Source organism: Crotalus tigris, unplaced genomic scaffold, assembly GCF_016545835.1.
Source record: "Crotalus tigris isolate CLP2741 ecotype Arizona unplaced genomic scaffold, ASM1654583v1 scf7180000020963.25688851:1431469, whole genome shotgun sequence".
Lineage (NCBI taxonomy): Eukaryota > Metazoa > Chordata > Lepidosauria > Squamata > Viperidae > Crotalus > Crotalus tigris.
Genome location: NW_024098281.1, coordinates 415,533 through 439,098, shown reverse-complemented (window position 1 = coordinate 439,098; position 23,566 = coordinate 415,533). Strand labels below are relative to the sequence as shown.

Genomic DNA, 23,566 nt, shown 5'->3' with positions numbered 1-23,566 from the left:
CCTTCGGTCCCCCCCCCCACGGCTCCCCAGCTCCAGGGCCTTCCCAAAGGAGGGGCAGGAGTGGGCTCACATCTTCTAGCACAGTGTTTCTCAACCTTGACCATTTTAAGGCATGTGGACTTCAACTCCCAGAATTCCACAGCCAGCAATGCTGGCTGTGGAATTCTGGGAGTTGAAGTCCACATGCCTTAAAATGGTCAAGGTTGAGAAACACTGTTCTAGCAAGCATCTCTCCTGAGCACTGTGGTCTCGCATAAACAAAGAGCCCCAACACACCTCCCCCACTTGCTTTGAGGGCACCTGAAATGGCTTTTGTGTAGCTGAAAGGTTCCCACTCTCAGCTCTGCTCATCTGCCAGGGAGGGAGGGAGGGTAGCTGCCTCGGGGTGATGCACCTCAGGGATAGCCTCAGAGGATCCCCCCTCCCCGGGCTCAGGACCTCCCCTTCCTCCCTCCCCCTCCTGGCCTGGCCCAGTTGCTCTCCGGCCTTACCAGCTCTTCATCCTTGAGAGACGTCCGAGTGGACATGGCTGAAGTGATGCCCGCCTTTCGTGACTGCACCAGCGACTGGAAAAGGAATCAGTTATTGGGGGCCTCAGAGGGCACACTTCTTTGGGGAGGTGTCTCTTGGGCATGGAAGCCCCTCAAGAGAGAACCATCTGAGCCCTCCTCCCCTGCCTGCCCCATCCCCTCAGCCCTCAACCGCCATCACTATTCTTCCCTTTCCCCCCGAGGATCTCTCGGCCCCCACCTGGGGGCCTTCCCCAGCTCTCCCACCTGTGGAGGGTCTCAGGTGGGAAGGAGAAGGGAAGATGCCCTGTCCTGGAGCCCTTGGCTGGACTGGCCATCTGCTGGGAGAGACTGCCAATGCCTGGAGGGCCCCGGCTGTGCCTCACCCAGGCCTTCTTCCTCCTCCTCCCCCCAGGGCGAGTCGGCCAGTCCAGGAAGGCAGGAGCCAAGCAGTCAGCAGGCTGGAAGCATCGAGGCCATCAGGGGCAAGTCCCCCACTGCCAGGAGGCGTACGGGCCACAAGGCACTCCAGAAAAGTGTGTGTGTGGGGGGGAGAACACCCCTTCGGTGAAGGAAGCTGGATGTTCCTCTCCGCTTACTTACCATGGCCTGCGGGAGGGAAGCGCCAGCGTCCAAGAGAAGCAGAACACATTAATGCCACTAATGCCACCCTGCCCTCAGCTACCGGACCCCAACCAAGGGGCCCCTCAGCAAGCCCCAGGACCACCCCCAAGGCTTGCAGCCACTCTGGCCACCCCACCCTAGCCCCACAGAAGGGTGGGCAGAGGCTCCCCACCTCCCTCCTCCTATTTGCTTCCCCACAGCTGGAACACCCCCCCACCCCCACCCCGGCTTTTTTAACTCTGCCACCTGGAAGTACAGAGGGAAACCTTCCCTCCCCCACAAAAATACGCTCCAAAGGCCCCCTCCCCATCCCATTTTCCTGACGTGGGGCTGTTTCTGGCCCATCACCTCTTGTCCCAAATCTCTCCCCCCCCCCGCTTTCACTGGGAAAAGAGGCTGCAGTTGGGGGGAGGGGGGTATTCTCAAGACCCCAAAACTAGATGGGACCACAGACCCCCATTTCTTTTCTTTGTCACATTTCGGGTCACAAGAGTGGCTTTTTTGTGGATGAAGGCTCCACATTCTCACACTCAAAAGAACTTGAGTGGGGGGGGGGGAAATGAGTTACCCAGGAACAGCAAAGTTGTCCCAGCCCCCCCCCTCCCCGTCCCCGTGCCCCACAACCCTAAGGGCACGCTGAGCAGTCAACAGAGCTGTGGGAGGCCCCAAAGGCGCTTTCCCTTGCTGCCTGCCCCTCTCTTTGCTACTCGAGAGTAGGACGGGGAAGTGCCTCTCCACCCCTCACCCCCCCCTCCAACCAGCAGAACGTCCGTCTGTGTTCCGGGGGAAATGCTGCCGCTATGGTGCACGGCAACCCGTAGCCCAAAGCTGGGGTGGGGGCCATACTGTGACCGAGGAGGTCCTCTCACCAGGTCACTGACGAGCGGAAGCGGCTTCTTCTGCCGTAGGTCAGGCATGCTGTCGATGCCGTACAGGCCACCCGCTGGCCTAGAAGCAACAGGGATGGAGGGCGTTAGGGCGGGCAAGGGGGATGTTGCAGAAACCCAGCCAGACGCTCCCTGGCCATGAAGGGAGCGGGGTGAATGGGAGAGCCCCCATGGCATCCAGGAACATAGGTGGCCAAGGCAAGAGAGGATTGGGATATTTATTTATTTCTAAAATTTATATGCCGGCCAATCCCAAGGGACTCAGGGCGGCGTACAAAATTAAAACAATAATATGACAATAAAACAATAAATAAATAAATATGGCAAGAGCCTCTGTGGGTCTGGACACAGAAAGAGCCTTCAGCCTGCGGCTCTCAAAGGCCCCTCAAACTCCCTCCCACACACACATGCCTTGTTAAACCAGGGCTGCTCTCCACTTCCCCCAGAAGAGGCTGGCCGAGCTGTGACCTGCCCAGATTTACCAGGGAGGGAGGCACAGGGTGTCCCCCAGCTGCCCTTTCAAGACTAAAATGTTGGCATCTTATAAGATCCCCTCAAAGACCCCCCTCCCCAACCGTGGTATCCTCCAGAACCCTGAAGGGGGCCTTCTTTGCCCTCTGCTCAAAGTCAGCCCTCCCCCCCCCCATGGCAGCTATATTAAGCTCCTTCCTGAATGGCAGAGCCAGCTCAGGGCTCCTGCAGTCTGTGGGGAGGGCCGGGCCCAGAGATCGGCCCCTTCCCCTTCTCCTTCACCCCCTGCCTGGATCAGTCTCAGTCCACGTTGGGAGCTGCTGTGCCCCCTATTCCCTCGGGGCCCCCCCCCCACTACCACACAACAGTTGTGCACAAGCAGCAGCAGCGAATTCAAATGTTGCCGATCAAAGCCATCTGGCTCTCTCCGAGTATATTCACACACGGAAAATCAAACAGCCTGAAAAGGGGGGGCTTCTCCGCCTCTCTCCTGGCAGCACCCCAAGTCAGGCTGGAAAGAAGGGGAGTGCGAGCGCTCTGCTGAGGGGGAGCCCGGCTTCAAAATCTTCCAAGGCCTGGGGTCAGGAGCAGCGGTGCAGGAAAGGATGGATGGATGGATGGATGGATGGATGGATGGATGGGTGGGTGGATGGATGGGTGGATGGGAGGGAGGGAGGGATGGGAGGGAGGGGTTAGGAGCTGCGGTGCAGGAAAGGATGGATGGATGGATGGATGGATGGGAGGGAGGGAGGGAGGGAGGAAGGAAGGGGTTAGGAGCTGCGGTGCAGGAAAGGATGGATGGATGGATGGGAGGGAGGGAGGGAGGGAGGAAGGAAGGAAGGAAGGGGTTAGGAGCTGCTGTGCAGGAAAGATGGATGGATGAATGGATGGATGGATGGGAGGGAGGGAAGGAGGGATGGGAGGGAGGGAGGGAGGAAGGGGTCAGGAGCAGCGGTGCAGGAAAGATGGATGGGTGGATGGATGGATGGGAGGGATGGGAGGGAGGAAGGAAAGAATGAAGGGGTTAGGAGCTGCTGTGCAGGAAAGATGGATGGATGGATGGATGAATGGATGGATGGGAGGGAAGGAGGGATGGGAGGGAGGGAGGGAGGAAGGGGTTAGGAGTTGCGGTGCAGGAAATATGGATGGATGAATGGATGGGAGGGAAGGAGGGATGGGAGGGAGGGAGGAAGGGAGGAAGGGGTTAGGAACTGGTGCAGGAAAGATGGATGGATGGATGGGAGGGAGGGGGGAGGGAGGGAGGGAGGGAGGAAGGAAGGAAAGATGCCCCATGGAAAGAGCAGTTCTGTGTAGAGAGAGAAAGAGAGAGAGAAAGAGAGAGAGAGCAAGCGAGTGCTGCAGGGGCCTCCAAGGCTACTCACCCTCCTTTGAACCATGGAGACTTTGAGGGGCTGCCATCCTCCGAACCCTTCAATGATGGAAAAGAGAGAAAACGACAGAATTACTTCCCATCCAGCAAGTTGAAGGGACGCACTCAAGGAGGAGATCCATGCATAAAAACACAGGCAGGGGCTCCCTGGCCAGCGGTCCACAGCAGGGATGGGGGGGGGAGCAGGGGCTGATGGGAGACACCGGTGTGGACACGAGGGAAACACAGCCTGTTCGGTACAACCTGGGGGGGGGAGGGAAAGGGGAAACTTTCTTCTACAATCTCAGCCTGCCAAGTGCAAACCTTTCACCCAGGTTGGTAAGACCAAGGCGGGGACACCACATACCTCCACTGAAGCCCCCCAGTGGCCCCCTCTTTGCCAAGGGCCCTTGCCTCTCCAGCCAGTCTCTTGCACCCGCAGCCAGAGTGGCACCTGCAAGCGTCTTCAGGAAGGGCTGCGGGGCGCTGGCAGAGGCCCAGGTGAGCCCTGAGGCCTCACCCAAGATGGTGGAAACTGGGAGTCCAGGCCTGGGCAGACTCTGAGCTCCAGGGGCTTTATGTGGCAGGCAACGGCCGGGGGATTCAGCAGCCGGTCACCCTCCAGAGCAGCCCTGGACACCCACTCCGAGCAGCAAGAGAGGTCCTCTTCACGGTCACCGGCAGAGCCTGTCTTTTCCTGGCACAGAAACCCCGCCAGAGACATCCTCCCGAGTCTGCCCTTCCTCTGCAGACCCCAGCTGGCCCTAGGCAGGGCTGAGGAGAGGCTCTCTAGCTTCTAGAGGAGAGGGGCTGGAGGGGGGCTCCTCTTCTTCCCCTCCCCGGGACCAAGAGGATGTGCAATTCCCTTCACTGGGGTGTCCAACCTTGGCAAACTCTGAGATCCATGGACTTCATCTCCCAGAATTCCCCCACTTCAACTTTTCTGGAAGTCCACAAGTCTTAAAGGGGCCAAGTTTGAACACCCCTCCGAGCAGCGTCTGTCTAAAAAAGCACAGAAATTGCTGCTGCTTCTGCTGCTAAAGAGGAGCTGGCTGGGAAGCTATCAGAAAGAGGGACGGTCAAAGCGACCCCCCCCCCAGCCTCAGTGTGAGCCCCTCCCATACCCACACAGCCAGCTCACAACGGGCTCCCAAAATAACGACAGACCGTGCACTGCCTCACTCCTTGTTCCCTGTTTTAAGACTTCGCACAACCGTCTCCACCTTGCGCTTCCACCGAGGCAGCAAAGGAGACAGGACAGCTAGCAACATAAATCAGCTTTCTTCTTCCTTGGGTGGTGAGGCGCCCCTCCCATCATTGGCAACCCACCCCCACCCCAATTTGGCCTCCAGCGGTCTCGTCCACCACTGGCTGCAGATCCAGATCCGCTTGACTTTCTGCTGGACATAATCTGAGCCACTGCCAACATCTCCATCCCAGAGAGCAAATGGCCTTCGATGGCTTCGTTGTACTTGGCCTGACCCGAGATAATCCAATTTGCAGTAAATTACCCCAGCCTTTCTCGTTTGTTTAAGACCACGGGTCCCCCCTCCCACCGATGGCCACCTTCCAGATACCGTTCTGCCCATTTTATGTCCAGCAGGAAAGAGATTCTAGCAAAACAGGAGGATTATTGCTTTGAAAGGTTTTAGCTGCCAGCAAAAAGTCCATCCTTTGATCGAGGAGCTCCCTCCCACCCCCTGCCGAAGACAGGAGTGAAAAAGACCCTCCCATTCATAGCTGAGGCCAAAACATTTGTGCCTGCATTTCTGAGTTTGGCTGGCACTGTACAAACCCTGTGTGCCTTTAGCCCTTCAGGAAAGAAAAGAATAATAGAGGCAACATAAGCTGGAGTGGCTGGTCTCTTTTTTCCCGTTTCCAGCTGTTCCTTTGTGGCTCCAGTGGCAGGTGAACCGGGACATTCTCTCTGATTTCTCCGCCACCCACGAATGTGGATCTCCTGCAACTCTCGTCTCCTGGGGGCAACGGGGTCAGGGGGCCTAAGGAGCACCAAGCCTTACATCAATTCCTGACTGCAAAGAGAACCAAACAAGGAATGTGAAGGATCTCCTATAGAACGGGGCTTCGGGGCATCAGCTGCCTCTGCAAATAAAAGGGGACCTCGGTGCAAATGGCAGCCCTGCTGGGCAGTGGGGTGTCTCTTTGTACCCACAGATTTTTCTCATGCCGGAAAGTGAGAAATCCACACCCCCCCCCACAGCTGGGGCAAGGGGTTCATACAATCCTCTTTCTTCAGCCTTTCCAAGAAGCAGCACATGCTTTTGCTCATTTGCCAGAGAGCACTGCAAAGAAACAAGTGCTCTTCTTTCAGACCACTGATGTTTATATTTCTTTCTTCGTATCTTTAAATAAGGAGCATGTGGTGGTCTTTCCAGCAGATTCCTTCCAGGACGGTGCAGAGAAGCAGGCCCGGAAGAGAATCCCCAGCTCTACAGAGCCCTGAAGGCCACCTGGCTCCCCCCCCCCAGCCTTTCTGTGTCATGCAGCAACCTTGTCCTCTTTGCGAACTGGGCTTGGGGGGGGGGAGGTCACCCAGGGATCACGGCTAGGAATCGGCCCTTGGCTGCTCCTTCAGGCCAAGGCGCCACAAGGTCTCTCCTCTGTCCGGATCAGCCATGCCTCTAGAAGCCGGCACATGCCAACCCTCCCCAAACACATCAAGCCTCAGCCAAAGCAACTCAAAGGGACATGCAAGAACGACACACACCAGAGTCAGTCAGAAACACACAAAGGAGAGTCAATAACCTGAAGTTCTCCTCTACTTCTCTCTGCAAAGGAGGAGGAAAAAGCAGACAGGAAAGGAGAGTAAACATGGTTAGTAGGACATATATCGGTTACGGGTGAAGTTTGGCGAGTGGAGCAAACTTGCACGGCCGCGTTGCCCCCAACCCCCTGAATGTCAACCCAGAATCCCCCTCTGGGTGGGGAGGGCCAGCTGGTGGAGTTGCAGTGGCCAGGGAGGCTGGCAAATGGGTGGCTGAGAGGCTGGGCCCATGTTTTCAATGCAGATTCTGCTTGCCTTTCAGTAAAAACATTCCTTATTGTTGCTTCGCATTACAAAAAACAACTTTACTACTGGATAGCAACAAGCAGAACCAAATCCTTCTCCTAGAAGCGTGAGATCACTACCCCAAACCATCCCATTCCTTGACTCTGGACCAGGGATCCCAATCAAGCCCTGGCATGGGGTGAGTCTCCCCCATCCCAAACCCGTCAGTAACCATAGGGCGGAGAAGCCCCTGAGCGAGGCTGGGGGAGGGGGGCTTCTCGCAGTATGGAAGACTCTAGGGAGGCAGTGGTGACCCACAGGAAGGTTTAGGGCAGGGGAGGGCAATTCATAACTGAGGACCTGGGGACTTCAACTCCCAGAATTCCCGACCCAGCGTGACTGGCTCAGGAATTCTGGGAGTTGAAGTCCACCGGTCATAAAGTTGCTATAGTTGCTTGGTTTAGGGCAGGGGTAGGCACCCTGGGCTCTTTTATAACTCGTGGACTTCAACTCCCAGAATTCCTGAGCCAGCCATGCTGAGGGCACAGGGAGAGGTTTCCAAGCCGAGCCATGCTGGCTCAGGAATTCTGGGAATTGAAGTCCACGAGTCATAAAAGAGCCAAGGTTGCCTACCCCCGGTTTAGGGTCTGATATCATAACTAATAGAAAGTCCAAATAGTTGTGTTATGCCTGAACATAAGATCAACCCCTCCCCCCCGCTCCCCTCACCCAGCATTCTGGAAGGGTCTGAAACTGATGTCAATGAGGCTTTGGATCGTGGTTTGATGGCAGGTGATGAGTTGTGAAGAGATGTTTTGGCTAGTGCTCTGTTCCACTGGGCCTTTCTGTCCCTCTGGCTGCTCTTCTTTGTGTGCAGCTCAAGAGTCAACTTTCACAAACTGACTGATTTGATTTTGGTGTCACCCAGCTCCAGACTGGCTCTGTGGGGTCTACATCACAAAATAAAAAAACCTGAAACGGATGTCAAAGTTAGAAGCTCTAAGAATGAACTTTAGCAAACAATAACAAATCCATGCAAAACTCTTTGCTTTTACCTGCAGAGATCCTGGCCTTCAAAGTAGCCTGAGAAATAAATCTTTTGTCAAAGGGCCTATTTGAGGGAACACATGGCTCTTCACCCTGTCCAGGATGGGGATGTTTGGCTGAATATCTATGGCAGTGGTTCTCAACCGTTTTAATGCCGTGACCCCAACCGGTCGTAAGTCGAGGACTACTCAACCGGTCGTAAGTCGAGGACTACTCAACTGGTGCAGCACCGTTTGCAGAATGGGACTTTTGGTGGGCTCAGCAGGGCAGAGACAGCCTGGACAATTCCTATTGGCTTTTGAAAGCCAATAGAATTAGACTCTATTCAAGAGAGTCTATTCTATTGGCTTTCAAAAGCCAATAGAATAAAAGGGAGTAGCACAGCTAAGGAAAAGGGGGGAAAATGGTGGACTGCGTTGTTTGGCGACCCCCGTGAAATGGTCGTTCGACCCCAAATGGGGTCCCGACCCACAGGTTGAGAACCACTGATCTATGGAGATTCTCAATCCTCCAAGATATGGTTGTCCCAAAGATGCTTTTTCAAAAGGCAACTTGGACTTTCTTGGGTTTTTTTCTCGAAGATGTTTCGCTTCTCAACCAAGAAGCTTCTTCAGTTCTGACTGAATGCTGAGGAATGGAAGAACGACTGCAAGTAATATAAATCCTTCCATTTCCCACCATTCAGTCAGAACTGAACGCCTTTGAGAGAAAAAAAGCACCTTTGGGACAGCTGTTTGGTTGACTCTGGCCAGGGCTCCCTCAAGTTATTTGCTCTCTCTCCGTCTTCCTCTCCTTCCCAAGCTTCACCTGAACCAGACACCAGAAGACCCCCTGATTTGTGGCCATCAAGTCCACGAGATGCCCAAGCCCTCCAGGACACCACCAATATGACCAAATACTTCATACTCCTGAAAGCAAATACGGCTGAGGAACGTTTCCCGCAAGGAGAAGAATCTGCATCCATAATAGCAAATTGAAGGATATCCCTTTAGCATAATGGCCTATTGCCAAACCACCCCAGGAAGCAATAAAAGAGAATACTTGTAGCTCAGAGTTAACCTCTGGGGTACTTGGTGCTCTCTGAGTTTGGTGGCTTTCTTGCAGAGGTCACATTATCCAAACTACTGTGCTAGTCTGATTATGATGATCGCTAGCACTGACAACATTCCCTAGTTCAGAGGTAGGCAACCTTGGCTCTTTTATGACTCGTGGACTTCAACTCCCAGAATTCCTGAATTCAATTCAAATCAATTGAATTCAATTCTGGGAATTGAAGTCCACGAGTCATAAAAGAGCCAAGGTTGCCTACCCCTGCCCTAGTTAATAATAATAATAATAGTAAAGTTGGAAGGGACTTGGAGGTCATCTAGTCCAGCAGTCATGAAATGTCTGCAAGGAAACCACCATGCTCAGAAAGCACTAAGGACCCCACAGTCCTCCTCCTCCCTGGAAACCCCACTCCCTTCTAGCACTGATGATGTTCCCTAGTTGGGTCATGAAACGTCTGCAAGAAAACAACCAAGCTCAGAGAGCCCTCAGGACCCTCAGGATGTGCTTGGCCTGCAACAAGGCAAAGAGGCAATAGGATTAATCCAAGAAGGACAAAGCAGCTGATACGTCAAAAGAGTCTGACCCTCACACAAAGCGGCAACAGAAGAGAAACCTTGGCCAGGCCTGCCCAGGGGAAAACACAAAACTTTTGGTGACCACAAAAGGACAATTTCTCAGCAAACATCTGAAAGCCCTGAATCCACCAACGTGGGGCAATCGAGCTCTTTGCATTTGGGGGGAAAATCCGTGGTGCTTTGGGCCTGCCTCTTCCCTCCACCTGCCCCTGCTCTCCCCAGGCTAACTCCCCTCCCACAATGCAGAGTTTCCCAACTTTGGGGGAAGTGTTTGGGTTCCAGGTGTCTCACGGTAGACCTTCCCATCTTTCTCAGCCAGCAACTCAAATCTAAGTCCGGAAACTGGCTTGACTCAAAAGACCCGGAAAGAAATCGGCGGAGAAACCAATCCTGCTCTTGGCGAGGACGATGAGAAAAACGTGCTGGGCCAACCGCACACACGCCAACCCCGGTTTCCCTGTCATTCCTAATCAGTCTTCACCATGTGGGAAAACGAGCAGGCAGCTGGGAGCTCTCCCAGAATCAAGCACGGCCCAGCATGTCCAAGGCTGCGGACACGGCCTGAGGAGCTCGGACAGCCCAGAGAGAATAAGCGGCTGCTGTTTACGTGTCAGACATCCTGAGGAACAAGAGGCTCAGCAGCTCTTTGCTTCTGTGGCTTTTTTAGCAGGGATCACATCTGCCTGTGCTGGCTGTGAAATTCTGGGAGTTGAAGTCCTCATGCCTTAAAATTGTCAAGTTTGGGAAACACTGGCCTACGTCAAGAGCTGTTGGGCGGGCCTCAGACTTCATGGGAAGGGATTTCTCTCTTTCAAAATGGGAAATGGATGGATGGATGGATGGATGGATGACATTATGCTCGTCTCCCAGCCACAGGATGATCGGGGAAGAGAGGGCTTCTAACAGGAGTCTCGGCTGCTAAGGCTCCCCCCTCCAGCCCGTGTACACCCCCACGGTTGATCAAAGAAAAGCCTTTTCACGAACCTCTAACTCTGGCAGGTATTTTAAGGTCCCCGGATTTAGGAGGAGCTGGGAACGCTCTGCAACACTTCCCTGCTTTTCTAGGCTCCGGGCTGGGCACAGCATCAAGGGCAGAGTTCCTGAACCCTCTCCCTGCCAATGGCAGCACCCTCAAATCTCTACAGCAGTGGTTCTCAACCTTTTTAATGCCGCGACCCCCCCCAACCGGTTGTAAGTCGAGGACTACTCAACCGGTCGTAAGTCGAGGACTACTCAACTGGGGCAGCACCGTTTGCAGAATGGGACTTTTGGCGGGCTCAGCAAGGCAGAGACAGCCTGGACAATTCCTATTGGCTTTTGAAAGCCAAAAGAATTAGGCTCTATTCAAGAGAGTCTGTTCTATTGGCTTTCAAAAGCCAATAGAATAAAAGGGAGTAGCACAGCTAAGGAAAAGGGGGGGAAAATGGCGGACTGCGTTGTTTGGCGACCCCCATGAAATGGTCGTTCGACCCCAAATGGGGTCCCGACCCACAGGTTGAGAACCACTGCTCTACAGTCTATGGGGCCTGCAGTGAGCCTCCTGGGTCCAGCACAGCTTTTCCCTGAAAAGTTGTGGGAACCAAACCGGGTGGGGAGGGGGGGAATGTTCCCTTGGCTCCTTTCCAGGCCATTTTGTGCCATCCGGGTAGCCGGGGACTCCCTTCTTCGTTATGGAAACAAGCAACCAGGGGGCACTTGGGACACCCACACCCTCCCCTCTTCCAAGACTGCCAAGGAAAGCGTCCACGGCAGGAAGGGCTCTGGGCAGGGGCCACACCAGTTCAGCAAAGAGGCGAAGTGGATGCAGCTCCTCCCGGTCCCCATCCTCATCCCTGGTGGGTCTTCCAAGGCCAAGTCTCCTTCCACCTCTCTGTCCACACCTTTCCTCCTGGCCAAAGCAGCAGAGAGGCTGCGATCCACATCTCAAGCACCCCCATGCACTGGCTGCCAGCTGCTAGGCATGAGGGGACCTTTCTCCCTCCAGCCTCCTTGGGGAACCTCCGGCTGAGGCCCAGGCCACGCCAGTTTGGTCTGGGACAGAACCCAGGGGCCCTCCGGGGACACCACGGCAGGGAGAGGAAAGGAGGCTATTCGTCAAACGTGTCTGGAGACAGAAGCATTTTGGGCACCCCAAAATGGCTGGATTTCCCCAACCAGCCAACTGCAGCCCCCCCCCCGCCAAGACGTCGTGCCATTTTTGGGCCTTGTGATGGGGCTGCAAAGGCTCTATTTCATCTGCCACGGATGAAAAGGGCCAGCAGCTTCCTCGGACAGACCGCTCTGGTTTCTGCATTTGTCTAAAAGTCGTTTTTGTGCTTGTGGGCAACTCTTCAGCTCCCTCTTACCCACTTGCAAGACGCTTCACAGAAGAAGCTGCCCAGGAGGGAGGAACGCATTTTGGGGGGGGGGTCTCAAAGGGGGCCCCTGTACCTGCAGGCATCTCCTCGGCAGAAGTCCAGCTCGGGTCCTGGGGCAGCTCCTTCAAGCACCTCCGGCGCATTTGCCTTTTCTCCTTCAGGACATTTTTGAAATTGTTGATGCACTTGTTCAAGTAAATGGTCTCTGCACACACCTTCTCAAGGCTGAGGGGGGGTCTCTGCCCAGGGGGGTCCGCCGGGGCAGGCAGCTGGGAAGGCTCAGCGGGGAAGGGCTGATGTGCACAACTCCCGGAGTCCGGGGGGGCCACCGCAGGAAGGATAGGAACCTCGTCAGCAAAGGGGGAGTCATTAGGGAGGGGCTTCTGCGGGGGTCCCATACTGTCGCTGCTCACGGCCGTGTTGGCTTGGCTCTCAGAAGACAGGCTGGGCGGGCTCTCGGCAGAGGTCTCCGTGCTGGTGTGGGCCTCCGAGTGTGGCTCACTGGCCACCGGGAAGCCGTGGTCACTTCCGAGGACAACCTCCGAGTCGGCCGTCTCCAGCTTGTGGAAGACCACCTGCAGGGCGGACCTGAAGTGGCTGAGTGCCTTCCCCAGCTTGTTGGTGTAGAACCTCATGTCCACCAGGTCAACGTTGCCCTGGGAATGCTCCAGGAAAAACTGGGAGTTCTCCAAGACATCCCGGAAGACGTGATCGGTGGGATCCTGCTCATTCAGGTCAATCTCCATCATGTCCTTGAGGGTCTCGCTGCTCCCCGTCGACTTGTGCATGGCTGCCTCACAGCCTGGTAGGATCACGCCCTTGCGGGGTGCCTCCTCCTCCTCTTCTTCCTCCTCCTGGAGATTGACCTGCTCAGGACTATCCTCACAGACGGTCTCCCTCGCCCCTGGAACCAGCCCTCCTGCTTTGCCCACACCTGTGGGGGAGGAGGAGGAGGAGGAGGAAGAGGAGGGGTCCTTGGTTGCATTATCAGCCGCTGAGCCGTGGTCTCTTCCTTTCTCCAGAGCAGCCTCCAAGCCCCTGAGATTTAAGAGTTCCCCCAAAGGCCAGGACTTCCCCATGTGGTTTTTTGAGACCTCCAGTAGCTTTTGGGGGGCTTCGGAGATGCTGGAGGAAGAGTGGTTTTTGTGCAAAGTCTGCTCGCTGCTGCTGATGATTTGTACAACCCTCCCCATCTTTTCCTCAAGTTCAGAAATTAAGCTGCTCTTCTTCGCTAAAGTAGACTTTTGTGGCAAGCTGGCCCTCTCACCTAGGCAGCTCTGCTTCTGGCGCTGGCAGGAGTCCTTCTGGAGCTGACCATCCCCGTCCTTCCTCCCTCCTTCTCCCTGAGGGTTGGGGATGTCCCAGGGCTGGGGTCTCAGGCCAGAGGATGGCAACATACCCAGCTGCCCGCTGAGACTCACTGGGCCGTGCTGCTCAGCAATGGTTATTCCTGCGTTCTGCAAGAGGATGGACTTCTGGAGAATGAAGTCCCGGTGCTCGGCCGTGGCAAGTTTCACAACAGCGGGGCGAGGTGTGAATGGGACCCCCATGGACGCCCCCCATCTGTAAGCCTCTTTGATGTTCTTGCTGCGCTGGAGACCGTTGAAGCAATGATACTCGGAGAGGAAACGGCAGACAATTTCCTTCGTGTTCTCCCCCTCCTGTTCAGGGATGCCGTAAAAGTATAACACTGGCTCCTTGGTGGGGGCTCCAACAAAGGTCTCTGGGCCTCTCAGCATGGTGGAGGTTTTGCTGGCGGTCCCGCCGCTGCTCTGCAGGCCCTCGATTTCGCTCAAGACGGAGTCCACACAGGTGGACACTTCGTCCACCGACCCCTTGATCAAGGTGAGATGCTGTTGAAGTTCCGCAATCTCGGTCTGAATGCGGCTGATTCCTTGCAGCTCTTTCACAATGTAATCAATGACGTCGGCAGAGCGGTCTCTGGTCCGGTCGGGGCAGGTGGGCTTACCTAGCAGAAGAGGATCGTCCTTGGCAGCTGCCCTGCACCCCATGCCAATACCCAGCATTACGGGGCTCTTGCCCAGCAGCCCGGGATCCATCAAGGCTGGCGCCTGGGGCTCCTTCCTGCAGGAGGCCTTGGCACACCCATCCTGGCATGGCCGGGTCTCGACCTCATCTTGACTGGCCTCCCTGCAGCCACAGTTCCTCTCCAGGCCATCAGGGATGCCCATGCTGGGGGCCTCCCTCGGGAGCTGGCAGGCCAAGGGGGCTACTTCCGTCTCCATTAAGGGGAGCAGGGGGTATTGCTTCTGGCCCAGGGGGAGCTCCCGGGGCACGGCTGGGAGGAGCTTCTTCATCTTCCCAAAGAGCTGGCAAACCAGCTTCTGGGCCAGCTGCCCAGCTGGGAAGAGTCTCAGAGCAGCAAAGTTTTCCGACACAGAGGCAATCCTCTCTTCTGCTAACGGGCATAATCAGAGGCCAGCCTGGTTCTCGCTCTCTCTTCCAGAAGGCTACAGAGCAGCTGAGGGCTGAGCCCCTCCCTGCTGGGCAGAGGTTCACACGGCCCAGAACAAGGCTGTCGAGAAAAGGGACAGAAACATGGGATGCTGGTCAGGGGAGAGAACACACACACACACACACACACACACACACACACACACACACACACACACACACAAAACAGCGTTGACCACAGAGTCACCCAAATCTGCATCCATTAGACAAGTAAGTATCCTGAAGCATCAAAGGGCTGTTTGCTTCAGCTGAACTCCTGCAGTCACTCAGTGGGGGTGGCCCTTCAAAGCCTCATCCTCCTTTGCCCACCTCTGGAGAGGAACCTTTTCTTTCTCACTGCCAAGGCTGGGGTCTGAGTTACAACTCTAAGCACCAGTTCTGCCGATGATGTTTTTCCCTGCCAGATACCCTACTCTGAGCACTAGCGTTTGGACGGTTGCTTCGGGTGCTGCCATTTCTCCTTCCAGGAGGGCGGTCCTAGGAGGCCTCAACTGCACCCCAGATGATCAGGAGAGCCTCCAGTTTTCCCAGGGAACAGGACTCCTCTTTGTCCCTTCGGGGCACTGACTGCGAGTAAGTTAAAGGAACCCAGAAAATCCTCCTTGCCTGCCGAGTGAGATCCACGAAGGTCAGCCAAAGGCATTCGTCTTCCTCCCCCTCCCTTCCTGTTTCCCCCACCTCAAATATGAAAGAGAGCCCCCGAAGGATGAGGGTCTGGGGATGAGTCCAAGTGAGGAAATCCTTTTTGTTGTATCAACTCTGGCTGGCACAGAATCAGCCGAGTTCTAATCTGAATGCTCTGTGCAGCCCTCACCAAATCCTGTCCTACACACACACACACACACACACACACAGACACACATATAGAGATACGGATAGATGTATTTCTATATTCAGGTTGCTTTTCAAATAACATAGATTCTATAAGTTCCAATTGGACACGTTCAAAAACGTTCGGGCATCAAAGAGCATTGAATCTAAGGGTCCCCAGGAGCAGGTCTCCCACGACAGCATTCACAAAAGGGGCCGTGGCAGCCTTTCTGGTGGCTTCCCAAGAACAAGCTCCTTGACTGATAGGCTGATCGACAGGTCCAGTGTGCCCCCGCCTCAATCACCAAAATAGCTCAAGGCAGCTGACTTTGCAGGGGTCATAGCAAGAAAATGAAATGAAAGTGGCAGAAACAGTAATGCACGCAGCGCAGTGAGGCATTAACAAGACGTTAGCACTATACTTAAACAATAGTATGCTAATAGTGTGCATTCCTATGGCTATAAGAGGCGGAATCCCTTCATCTAGGGACACCTTGTTTTATTTATGTTAATAATTTACATGGCCACATATCTCACAACAGTGACTGGGTGGCATCTCAAGATGAGGAACCCAACAATTGGGTAACCCACCGTGCCCAAGGTAAATGATACCTTGCAGTTGTAAAACTACACCAGCAACAACAGGGCCAGTCTAACTTCTAGGCAAAACTAAGAGAGACAGCAAAGCTTCAGAGGCTTAGGAAAGGCTGAAAGGGTCAGAGATCCATATTTCGGGGGTGGGGTGGGTGGCACAGCTCCCGGATCCCACAGGTGACAATGTTAATAGTACACCCTCCCTGCTACACCTGGTGGGGTGAGCAGGAGCAGAGGGAAAAAGGCAGCTCCGCAAACGTCCTGGCCCTGGTCCTGTTTTGTAGATGGCAACTGACACCTCAACTCATACCCAGAAGCCACTGCAGCGCGTGGAATGGCAGTGTCGCATGGCTGCAGCGAACAGTGCCAAAAGCTGCCCACATCACCACGTTTGGGGCCAGCTCTAGCTTATGACTGCTGCTCAAGGGCAGCCCCATGCACGGCACGTTACAATGCTCCAAAGGGAAGGTGACTAAGACGTGAGTCACCATGAGCAAGAGAGCGGCTGGCTTGCGCAACTGATAGGAGATGAACATCACCTAGTCAACAAAACACACATTCCAGGCGTGAGTTTGGTCGCTGCCTTCTGCATTTGCTTGAGCTTCTAAGCACTTTGGATTACAGTAAAAGGACAGTAGACTGGTCAAGAGTAGCCGGTTAATTTTCTCAAAGCAACACCACACCCCAGAGAACCCCTAAACTGTTCGACTGCTTTTTCAGGGAGATCTTCAGATCTTTAACTCTCGTACACTCATTCAGTTCCCAGAGAACAAATGACTCCTGGATACCGGTTGAGAAACAGAGCCAAATGGGACCAACTTAGTGACAACAGCCTTTGGGGGTCTCCTCCCTAAATCTTCCTATCCATGTGAGAAACAGAATGATGCATAGCTTTGCAAGGAGCTCATCTTCACTTGGGGAACATCAATCCCAACAGAACTGGGGTTCCTCCCCTCCCAAATTTGTGATTGGCCAAGAACAAAAGCAGTTCCCCCCCATCCGAAGGGACACCCAGGCCACCTCTACCCCAAATCCCAGCCTGCAACCAAACCAGAAAGCACTCAAACAACCCTTCCCCTCCAAGGAGGTCTGGGGACTCAGCTGAACCCAGCCCAGCATCCAGGAAGCGTTTGGCCTTTATCCCAACTGGCAGCTGCTTCACAAGGTCCTTTCTGGTCCACACAGGTGTGTCCTCGGGCACAGGTGTGTCCAACCTTGGCAACTTTAAGACTTGTGGACTTCAACTTGCAGAATTCCCCAGGCAGAATTGAAGTCCACAAGTCTTGAAGTTGCCAAGGTTGGAAACCCCTGCCCAAATAGACCTTTACCTTCACGCATCATTGCCAGTATGCCTCTGGCCTCAGGGCTTCACAGCTACCTGAGAAAGTGACAGAAAGGGAAGCAACAGAGCGACACATGCAGAAGGTTATGGAGGGCTTCCATCATACACATTTATGCCTGCAGAACATTCCCAAGACTTCTTTATCCATCTGCCACATTGCGCCCCTGTGCTGTGAGGGGGAGCATGCCTGCTAGTGCTTGTCTCTGAAACTGGTCCCCCCTGCATTCCCAAAGGCCACTTGGTCCCCCATCTCTAGTCCACTGGATGGAGGAGATGGCCAGGCTGAGCTGGAGGGAGGAGGGCCAAGCACCTGATCTGAGTCCAGCCTGCTTTGAATTCCATTGACTCTTATTTGCCGCCCGTTTGCTTTAAGCGTTAGTAGTTCAGATTCTTGTAGAGAGCATTAGCTTGCAATAAACCTATTTATTCATCTGAATGGCCTGGATTTCCTGAGCTTGACACTGAATCCTGGACCAGCTCTTGCTCAGAGTCACTTTTCATGGGAACAGCAGTAAATAAAGTAAGAGGCTCCAGTGCGGCAAATCTTTTTAAGGATAGGGCCCAGGCCTTAGGAAGGCCAGCTGCCGGGGTCTTCGCCCAGGCCTTTCCCTCTTTCCACTACTGTCTGAATGCCCGGTGGCTAAGCTGGTTATTCAAAGGGTGGTGGACGATTCTGCACCCTTCCTGTATCTCTAGCAGGGCTCTGCTTTCTTGCCCTAAGCCCTTGTGGGCAGTGCCAGGGGCTAGGCTCCCACAGGGTGGCTGAGGGATGGGGCCAGGAAATATCAGGAATTAAGTAGAGCGAAGAGCTCGTTCTCTGGTCATGTTGTTATCTGTTTTCTTTTTTGACCAAATAACACATTACAATTTGGCCAAAAACCATGGAAGTATTAGGGGGCCTTTGTGGGCTGCCTGTGGCCTTCAAATGGAGCCCCCAGACCCAGCCCTGCCTTCTCGCCTCACAAAAAGATGGCTTCATTTTCTCCCCAGTGGGGACTCTGAGGGAAATCCCCATGTTGTCGAAGATCTTGTAGTAAATGAGGGAGAATATAACAACCTTAGAGATGCAGACGGTGCCTCATGTTTTATAGATAAGCCAAAAACATCCTTTTCTATTAAGACTTCATTTACCTCAGCGTTTCACTGAGGCATTGGGAGGACTCCAGAGTTCTTCTGCCCTCTTGAAGCAAAGGCTGGTTTGTTCGGTCATCGCAGTGACACAATTTCCAAAAAGCTTTCCCTAATGATCCATCTGAAGCTCAGAAGGAACAATTATCTAGGTAGATGGATAGGGATTCTTTTGACCAGGAGAGGAGATAAATGCGATAAAGATGAATTTTAATTCCAAGGGAAGTTATATTTTTAAGTGTCATCTTATTTTCACTCCTTCGCATTATTTTAAATGAATCTATCTGCCCACAGCCATTTTCTTGGCAGGGTCAGCCTCTCTGAGCCATAAATTATGGCTGCCTGCCAGGAAAGGTAGATTTCATTTTTCACACTTTAGGAATTATTATCGAGCCCTTATTTCATCTCTGGTTACTAGCTGGAATAATTTCAGATCTCTGCTCTTCTTTGGACTCAAAATTTGTTTGAGAAACCACTTGGCAGAAATCAGGGTGGTTTGTCAAGATCTGCTTTTTTAAACCATGTTTAGCTGACCGGGGAATGTGGTGGACAGCAACAAGGTCTCCCATGAGATCCTAGTAAAAAGGTAACAAAATGTGGTCTAGATCAGGGGTCCCCAACCCCCGGTCATGGACCAGTACTGGGCCTTGGCATGTCAGCAACCGGTCCGCACAAACAAGCAAAACCCTGTCCACGGGATGCAGGCAGCACACAAAACCATGTACTCTCCGGTCCATGGAAAAACCTCTCTCCACAGAACCGGTCCCTGGCGCCCAAAAGGTTGGGGACCTCTGGTCTAGATAACAGAATAATAGAGTTGGAAGGGACCTTGGAGGTCTTCTAGTCTAGCCCCTTGCCCACGGCAGAGGACCTTATGGCATCCCAGTCAAATGGTGGTCCAGTCTCTCCTTGAAGACCTCCAGTGATGGAACGCCCACAGCTTCTGAAGCCAAGTCATTCCACTGATTAATTAGCAGAATAACAGAGCTGGAAGGGATCTTAGAGGTCTTCAAGCCCAACCCCATACAGGAGATCCCACATCATTTGAGACAAGTGGCTGCCCAGTCTCTTCTTAAAAGCCTCCAGTGAGGGAGCACCCACAAATTCTGAAGGCAAGCCCTTCGACTGATTAATTGTTCTCACTGACAGGCAATTTCTCCTTATTTCTAAGGTAGTTCTCTCTTTTATTTGTTTCCACCCTTTGCTAGATACCATTCAAAAATGCTAGGTACCATTTAATGCTACCATTAAATAGACACAGAACTGGCTAATCACTTGCACCCAACAACAGCATGCCAATAACTCTGCATGAAGCCAACAAGGAATACTGGGAGGTGTTTGGCAGGGCTCCATTTTGGGCTTCGTGTGGCCAACAGATGGTTAACTGATGAGGGGGAATAAAATATGATTACCTAATTTGTGAAAGACACAATGATGCGGGAGGGTGAAGAGTACAAGAGAGTAAATCAAAATTCGGGTCATCCCTGACAGGCTGGACAGACAGAAACCAGCCAGATAAATTTCAGCAGGGAGAACTACAGAGTCGAACATTTGAGTAGGAAGAATCAAAGTCACACACCCAGAAGGGGAGAGAGAGGACTTCAGTCAGCAGAACAGCTGAAGAGGATCTGGCTGTCTCGGGAGGATGATAATGCTCAATGTCAGTCAACAGCATTAGCCAAAAAAAAAAAAAAAAATCAGACACAATCCTTGGCTGCATCGACAGAATAATATAACAAAAGTACATTGTCATCACTTCTCTCTAGTCTGCAGCGATCAGGCCACAACAGAATCCTGCACTCAGTTTTGCATGCCACATTTTAACCTGGAAGGTGTCCAGAGGAAAGCAAAACGAAAGGAGAAGGAAGGGGGAGGGTGTGTCCTGAAAGGGAAAACGTAGGAGGAAAGGTTGGAAGCGCTTGCAGAAGACAGGGCTGTGAGGAGACGTGAGAGCTGTCTTCAAGCATCTGAAGGGCTGTCAAACAGAAGACGGAGCAGAATTGTTCCCGTCATCCCAGAAAACAAGGGAGTGGGGGGGGGGGCTTTAAATGATAAGAGAGCAGATTTTAGGTGAACATCAGCAAGAATCTCCTAACATTAAGAGCTGTTCAGTGATGGACCAGCAGCAAACTGTTTTGCTGATGAGGTTGAAACAAGAGTCCGTACAACCACTCTGTGTGTGTGTGTGTGTGTGTGTGTGAGAGAGAGAGAGAGAGAGAGAGAGAGAGAGAGAGAGAGAGAGAGAGAGAGAGAGAGAGATGGGGGGGAGGGAGGAAGACAGAGAGAGGAAGAGACAGAGGGAGAGAGACAGAGAGGAAGAGAGACAGAGGAAGAGAGAAGAGAAGAGAAGAGAAGAGAAGAGAGGAGAGGAGAGGAGAGGAAGAGAAGAGAAGAGAAGAGAACTTATCTCCTGGCTTTGTTTATAGCTAATTGGATGATGCCGGCTGCTTTGTATTTTATTTTATATTCCGTATTTCAACTTTGTCAACAATTTTATTGAAAGCGAACAAGAATCACATATGTGACACAGGCAGCTATCTAAATTAAAATAGTAAAAATATATTCTATTTTTATTTAAATTAAATATAAACTTGTGTGCTCTGAAAAAGATGAGAACTACGTTACAGGTTCAACCCTGCTCAGTTCAATCCAGTGAGAACAATTAACCAGGGGAACGATTTGCCTCCAGAAGTTGAGGGTGGGTGCTCCATCACAAGAGGCTTTTAAGAAGAGATTGGGCAAGCATTTGTCTGAAATGGTAGAGGGTCTCCTGCTTGAGCAGGGGGTTGGACTAGAAGACCTCCAAGGTCCCTTCCAACTCTGTTGTTCTGTAGTCCTGTAATAGTGGGCAGATCTCATCAGAGAGCCAGTGCCTTTCCCATAAACAATATGGTGGATGTTGTTCTTTCCAGAACTGGTAATTTACAGAAACCCGTTCCAGATCAATTATCGCCCGCTGAGGGTTGGAGTTTATATATAATTGGTGAAAAGGGGCTTCAGGATGAGCCACCAGGGCAGCTGCTGCAGGATTATTGGAAGGAAAAGTGTTTTCCCGTCACAAATACACACACACTGAAAACAACGAAACAAAGGCCTATTATTACAAATGAAATCCAGCAAGAAAAGGATAACTGAAAATTATGCAATGATTCTGGGTAGAGCAACATCCAGAAACAGAGGCCAAGATCAGCACTGATTTATATAATACAGAATAGAGAATTCACAGAAGCAGAATTGGAAGAACTGCAAAAGTCTATCCAGGGGTAAAGAAGCCACAGCCTTGCCAGGAGTAGCTCAGACGGCAGAGGCAAACCAGGGGGAATCGGTGGTAGAGGAAGGCAGCATCTCCACTGGGTGGTTTTTGTTCCAAGACTGGGCACCTCTCTCTACCTTCTCCTCAGAAAGGGTAAAAAACCCCTACAAAACGAGAGGGGCCAAAACGAAGAAGAACTGAGCATCTAAGCCAGTGGTTCTCAACCTTTTTAATGCCGCGACCCCCCCCCAACCGGTCGTAAGTCGAGGACTATTCAACCGGTCGTAAGTCGAGGACTACTCAACTGGTGCAGCACTGTTTGCAGAATGGGACTTTGGGCGGGCTCAGCAGGGCAGAGACAGCCTGGACAATTCCTATTGGCTTTTGAAAGCCAATAGAATTAGACTCTATTCAAGAGAGCCTATTCTATTGGCTTCCAAAAGCCAATAGAATAAAAGGGAGTAGCACAGCTAAGGAAAAGGGGGAAAAAATGGCGGACTGCGTTGTTTGGCGACCCCCGTGAAATGGTTGTCCCGACCCACAGGTTGAGAACCACTGATCTAAGCACTGAAGCTAGGACACCACGAAGGCTTACTAAATGCTGGAGAGACCAGCCTGGTCCATAAAAAAGACCGAACGAAGAATAGAAAAGAGACATGGCAAGAACATTACAGGGCTTGTACATTAAAAATAACAGCAACCCAAGCAGGTAACAACAAGACTTGGCAATAACTAAAAGCAGAGAAGTTGAAGAAAGAGACTGAGGGTCTAAATTCAGAACAAGATCAAATCTTAAGGACAAATGCATACAAAGCCAGAACTGAGAAGACAGCAACAGACAGCAAGTGCTGCCTGTGCAAAGAAGCTGAAGAAACAATGGATCACCCAGTGAGTTGCTGCGAGAAGATCGCCCAGTCTGACTACAAGCAACGGCATGACCAAGTAGCAACAATGGTGCACTGGAAGATCTGCAAGAAATATCATTTGCCTGCAAGCAAGAACTGGTGGGACCATAAAATAGAGGATGTCATAGAAAATGAAGAAGCTAAATTGCCCTGGGAGTTTAAAATTCAGACATACAGCGCCCTAGATTTAACAATTGTCAATGAGAAAGACAATAGTGGATAGCGGATGTGGCTGTATCTGGATATAGCAGAAGAGAAGAGAAAGAACTGAAGATCACAAAATGCAAACAGAAGTAGAACGAGTGTGGCAGAAGCAAGCAAAGGCAGCACCAATAGTGACAGGTGCCTTGGGTGCAATCCCGAAACATCTGGAACACCACTTGAACACAATCGACACGGACAAATTCACATGAGTCAATTGCAAAAGGCAATTTTACTGGGAACAGGCTACATTCAGCAATTAACAATTAACATCGTGGAAGAACGTCTGCCTCTCCCAAGTCTTTGGGAAAGACTCGATAGGTGGACAAAAATGCCAAATGCAGTCTGAACATCTGATCGAATACATGGCCAATCATAATAACAATATCATGCTCAGGGTTGGTCTAGATCAGGGGTGTCAAACTGCCGGTCCGTGGGCCGGTTGCATATACAGAGGCCGCGCCCACCCCAGCTCCAGCAATGCAAAAAAAAAAGTTGTGATACATCGTTACGTGACTTGGAGAGTTTGACACCCATGGGCTAGATGATCTGTTCTTCATTGTATCCTAAGTATTTAGAATTTATTGAGAATTGTGGCACCTTAATTGTTTTGCCTGAGAAGGGGTGGCCGGGAGAATATTTGAACACGATTTGCAGCATCAGATCACTATGCTGCACTTGTCAATGCATAAATTGGGGGCTTCAATTGGTTTTCAACAGGTAGATAAGGCTTTCAGTGGTCGTGTTCCTTATCTATCGACTCTTCGGAACCGAAGAAGCTTTTTGGATGAGAAGTGAAACATTTTCAAAGAAAAACCAAGAAAGTCCCGTTGCCTTTTGAAAAAGCACTGAGAATCTCCATAAATGTATTCTAATCCTATTTTCTGCAGGTTTGTCTGTTACCCCAACGTCTGGCTGCCTTTTTCCTTTTCTATCCAGTTGTGGTGACCGCTATCATA

General features: G+C 52.3%; 1 protein-coding gene across 7 annotated transcripts in view; it reads right to left on the bottom strand.

The window, feature by feature from the left end:
- Positions 1-23,566, bottom strand: part of UNC13B (unc-13 homolog B) — a 153,222-nt gene that overhangs the window by 50,828 nt on the left and 78,828 nt on the right. For 2 of the 7 annotated variants that reach the window (XM_039369068.1, XM_039369070.1), the window contains exons 1-6: positions 11,973-14,381; positions 6,627-6,649; positions 3,874-3,920; positions 2,003-2,081; positions 1,113-1,118; positions 492-566 (exon numbers count right to left, since the gene is read on the bottom strand). In XM_039369068.1, coding sequence (XP_039225002.1) covers positions 492-566; positions 1,113-1,118; positions 2,003-2,081; positions 3,874-3,920; positions 6,627-6,649; positions 11,973-14,217 — 2,475 coding nt within the window. In that variant the 5' untranslated portion in view covers positions 14,218-14,381. Of the gene's footprint in view, positions 1-491; positions 567-1,112; positions 1,119-2,002; positions 2,082-3,873; positions 3,921-6,626; positions 6,650-7,599; positions 7,622-11,972; positions 14,382-23,566 lie in introns of those variants that run through there. The other 5 variants (XM_039369071.1, XM_039369073.1, XM_039369074.1 and 2 more) reach the window with 4 other exon arrangements.